Source organism: Polyodon spathula, chromosome 3 (assembly GCF_017654505.1).
Source record: "Polyodon spathula isolate WHYD16114869_AA chromosome 3, ASM1765450v1, whole genome shotgun sequence".
Lineage (NCBI taxonomy): Eukaryota > Metazoa > Chordata > Actinopteri > Acipenseriformes > Polyodontidae > Polyodon > Polyodon spathula.
The window spans coordinates 42630799-42635791 of NC_054536.1; the positions used below are offsets into that span (position 1 = coordinate 42630799).

General features: G+C 36.8%; 1 protein-coding gene across 1 annotated transcript; it reads right to left on the minus strand.

Annotated features, from left to right (window-relative positions):
* Positions 1-1023: 1023 nt before the first annotated feature.
* On the minus strand, positions 1024-4711 carry LOC121313109 (forkhead box protein F2-like). Its single transcript, XM_041245282.1, has 2 exons — positions 3301-4711; positions 1024-1833 (listed from the first exon to the last, which is right to left on the minus strand). Exons 1-2 carry the CDS (start codon positions 4265-4267, stop codon positions 1655-1657), a joined length of 1146 nt encoding a protein of 381 aa, XP_041101216.1. The 5' UTR covers positions 4268-4711; the 3' UTR covers positions 1024-1654.
* Positions 4712-4993: the final 282 nt, after the last annotated feature.

Sequence of the window (4993 nt, forward strand, 5' to 3'; positions counted from 1 at the left end):
TTTATTTTTTTAAGGAGAGTATAGTTTAGCTAAAGATTATTTCAACGTGATTGTAACTATTTCTCCCTAAATATAGCTGTACCCTGTTTTAAAAACGGCAGTGACGAAAATCACTTAACTTATCTGAAGTAGCTTACAAGCCCAAGTCTTTTTGTGTGTTAAATACACACACACACACACACACACACACACACACACACACACACACACACACACACACACACACACACAGAACCGTTAATGGTTCTAGATGGAACCTTCTTTTCTAAGAGTGTATATGCACACACACACACACACACACACACACACACACACACACACACATATATATATAGTATGTTTAGCATGCTTTCAAAAAATGGGTTGCCCTCCATTAAACAACACAGATGTGGCCTAAACAGAATACTATTTTATTAATAAGTTTTGCTGTGCGCTCTTTGGTATCCTAATCCACAGTGTATTTAACCTGCCCTGTACAGCAGCGTTGATTTAGTGAATAATAGTGGGGTTGCTGTTATTACCATATAAACCATGAAAATTAAAAGATTTTATTTTTTTCTTTATTGGCCTATATCTTTATAACGTTAGCTTCCTGTTAATTTTGCCGGTGGTTTAAAAATACGATAGAATGTATATTAAATAAAATAAACACATTCTTAAGGCAAATCTAGCAAATATAGAATTGGGAACCCTACAATACATTTTAAACATATCATATATATATATATATATATATATATATATATATATATTATATATATATATATCTATATATATATATATATATATATGTAATACTTTACATTAGAATATTTTGGCAAAACCCGTATGCGCGAGTATACAATAAGTGCAAATATTTTCAAATGTTGTTAATAAAAAAAAAAGAAAGTAGTGTGAGTGTATATGTGTAACCTACCTTGCCTTCCTTCCCTTATTCATTGGCAAAACTTCCTGCACAAAACTGTCATTGGAACTTAACATTCTATATACATTAAAAAAAGGAGTAGAGCCCCTACATACATTATCATATAGTTATTTTAGAAAAAAAAAAAAAAAAAAAAAAAAAAAAATCAATAGCTACATAACATTGTATTGACTTTTGTGGTTTGCAGGCGAAGAAAAAGTTTTAGCGGCTATAACTGCTTTCCGTGAACTTCAGTTTTTCTTGTAATTTATACTGTATTACTTTAAACTCTTAATGTGAAATATTAGTTGTGTAAAAAAAGAATAATATTAATAATAATTAAAAAACGTAGAATATGTTGCTTTTTTGTTTTAGCTTTGTTTGTTTGTTTTGTATGTGTATAACAATTGAAATCCTGTTCATATAATAAGGATACAGACAAGAACAAAATTGTGTTTCCAGAGCTACAATAGATAGCCACATTGTTTTTGTAGCTGACAGTAAACTATTGAGCTACAACAGACAGTCAATGGAAAGTTGTCGGGGTTTTGAAAACCCTATACTAATAAAAACATTCATATTGACAGTGAAGAGTGGTTGTTCGCGTTCTAGTAAAAGTGTCTGTAAGGATGATTTATGATGTTCTTGTCTTTAGTCGTTACTTTTTCTTCGGCACAGATATCTCACTGTTGGTCGTAACCTGCTGAGGAGGTCAGTGGAACAGCTGTCTGCGGCGGTACGCTCGCACATTCACCTCACGCAGGGCTTTATGTCTTGGCATACGCTCTGGTGATGGTGGTGGTGGTGGTGATGGTGATAATAAGAGCCAGTGGCTGACGGGTGGAATGAAGAGATCCCGTTGAAATTCAAAACAAAATCTTTCCTTTCACAAACTGGCGACGAATGGGTTTGGTACCGAGGTATTCCCACTGGAAAAAAAAAAAAAAAAACAGCATTCACTTATTACAGAATGCTATGCATTGGATTACAAAAAATAAAATTCCATATAACACATTCAAATAATAATAATAATAATAATAATAATAATAATAAATAATAATAATAATAATATGTATACACTGTAAATCAATATTTGATAAATATAAATCTTATTTAACAGTTTTGAAATGAAAGTTGTGTAAAATAAATAAATAAATAAATGTACGCTAAGATGTATTTAAAATCTGTTGCTACAGGTTTTAGATGCAGTTCTTAAGCATTAGTTTTAGTTAAAGTCCACGGTGGCGATGCAGTAAATAGGCTTGTTTTTAAACAATCATGTTGCACGGAATGTATAGCGTTATAAAATACTGAATTACCACTGTAAATGTAAATATATCTTCATGGCAGGGAATCTATTCAAACAGTAATGAACGTAATCGGATGGTAATTTCTGTGAAATCCAATCTCATATGTATTATAGCATTTCGTATGTTGTTGGTTGGGTATAGGCAAAGCAGTAATAATTAGACTTTATTCATATTAAAAATAAAAACAAATTAAAGGGACCGATAATTAAATAAACAAGGTTCACTTTTGGTTGTGAAATACAAACAAACGAAATGCATATTTGGTGTCCATTTTATATCATTCCAATATTCTATAAAACTATTTGCGAGAAGGTGCATAGGCTGATATTGTCTGTATTGACTGCAGAATTTAATAAAACAGTGCAGTGGTGATATTGTGTGCCTGTTGTTCAGCAGCAGAATCACTGAGTGCAGACAGATGCTTGTATTATACGTTGTTAACATTCCCATAACGTTTAACAGGGACCAGCTCCTGTGGGTTTAGGCAGCCTAAAATCCTCTTCAGTGAGGTCCAGCCCAGACTGTCTTTGTTTAGATAACCCTCGCGACCCACGTTTTAAATGGATGTTTGAATTCTGCTTAATGAATGCAACTTTTATAACATTTTCGAGACATGTTTTAATACACATTTTAAGCATCGTTTTTTTTTTTTTTTTTTTTTTTTTTTTTTGCCTCAATGTAAGCAGACATTCAAAATTTAGCTGGTTATATTTTAAAGTTTTGCAATGTAGTATATTTAGAATCCCTTTAATACCCCAAATGAAACACATTTTCAAAATAGCTATGCCTATACATAAAGATGTTCTTTGAAAATGTTTGGCTAGAGAAGACGATTTTAATATTAGAAAGATTGTCGTGCCTCGCGAATAGCCAATACTGTAATAGAAACGAAAGTATTTTGAATCTAATAATATAATTTCTTAGCCAATAGTGTTACCTCTAAGATACAGTTAATAAGGGATACAAAATTGGCAACTAATTAATTACCATTGATATGTTTTCAAAGACGTAATTTAAAAATGTATGTATGAGTAAAACATTTACATTATTTTAATCAAATGTGGCAAAGGAAAGACTGCACCTTACCTGAAATATCGGCCGTTTCTCTGGCATTTTGATGCAAGTAACTTTGTTCCAGGGAGTAGGAAGACATGCTAGAATGTAAAGTGGATGAAGAATGGTTACTCGATGCCAGTGTCTGCTGTTTGATATATGGAGATCCCCCTGAAGATGCCCAGTGTGCAGAAGTACTTGCATATGGAGAATGGCATTCCAATGCGCTAGCCATTGCAGGGGAAGAAGGTACTGGACTACTGCTGTTATCAGGGCCATAGTCTCCATTAGAAGTTACTGGGCAACTGGCCATGTAAGTAGAACCCGGGCTGGGAGACAGATGAGGGACATGGTGGCCACCGCTGAGTCCATCATAGCCTCCTGCCATAGAATTGCTCATCATGTCCAAGTTGTAGCTGTTGGTATGGCATGCCAATGACGCAGAAGGAGCTTGGAAATCAAAGCTTTGGGGTAATAACGAAGTGCCAAAACCAAGGCCGTTCATCATCCGATACATTGGTTTTAAAGCCTGGCATTTTCTTCTGAAACCTCTTGGTCTGCGGCGGAAAGATCCCTCCTCAAACATAAATTCACTGGCTGGGTCAATGGTCCAGTAATGCCCTTTACCGGGTCTACCTAGCCCCTTTGGCAGTTTTATAAAGCATTCGTTCAAGGACAGATTATGGCGAACCGAATTCTTCCATCCCTGGTAAGAGCCTCTGAAGAATGGGAACCTTGCCTGAAGAAACTGATAGATTTCGCTGAGGGTTAACCTTTTTGTTGGTGAGCTCTGAATTGCCATCACAATGAGGGCGATGTAGGAATACGGCGGTTTTTCAGGGCGCCTGAGCCCTGAATTCACCTTTTTGCCTTTGGAGGCTGAGCTCTCCATTGCCGATGATTGCTGGTGCATCAATGCTGAATGAAGAACTCCAGAAATCGGGCTCGATCTTAAAAGCGCTGGTGAGTCCAGCTGCTGCTGGGACGTTTCAGTTGTCATCTCCTAGCTAGCAAAAATGGCTAGCAAGGGAAAAATGAGTTTTAATAATGGTCCCTATAGACGATACGGCTTATTGAACTCCACTGAACACAGGACATTCGTTCCACTAGACGGAATAAGAAAATTAAGTATCCGCTGTTCTGCCCGACTTGCAATTATTAAAACTTAAGCCAGGAGCTGTGAGCTCTCAAAAATAGTGTGAATAGCTGAATGCGTTTCCTCCCCAATGCAGTATATCTGCGGCTCGCAGTGTTTACCCGTATGTTCTGCAATAAGAGGTTTTTCCGAGTGGTTAGTATCTCGTTTTACTCCAATAGCGGTTCAGTGTCTCTGAGACTGCAGTTCTGCCCCCCACCTGGTGGCCATCGCTTCCCTTAATCCTTTAGGAAGAGGAAGCCCAGAGCTCCTCTACTTTCTGCGTAGAGACTGCTCAGCCAAACAAAACTCGACCACCTATCAATTCGTAAATCTTTCTTTCCTCTAGACCCCCCTTTATGCCTGCGAGAAATCAGCAGCAACCAGGGACCACATCCCTCCCATATCTGGCCTTTGTCCACTAGTCATCTAGGGAGGAGGTTCTGCGCACCAGACCCCTCTTTGTCTGACATCTCTAATACACGCAATTACACAATTTATCAAACCTTTCAGTAGTTCCAATCAACTGTCACACGCCAAACGCCGAAGGTAAAGTTCTCAAATCTTACTGTCTGCATGCTCTAGGGCAAA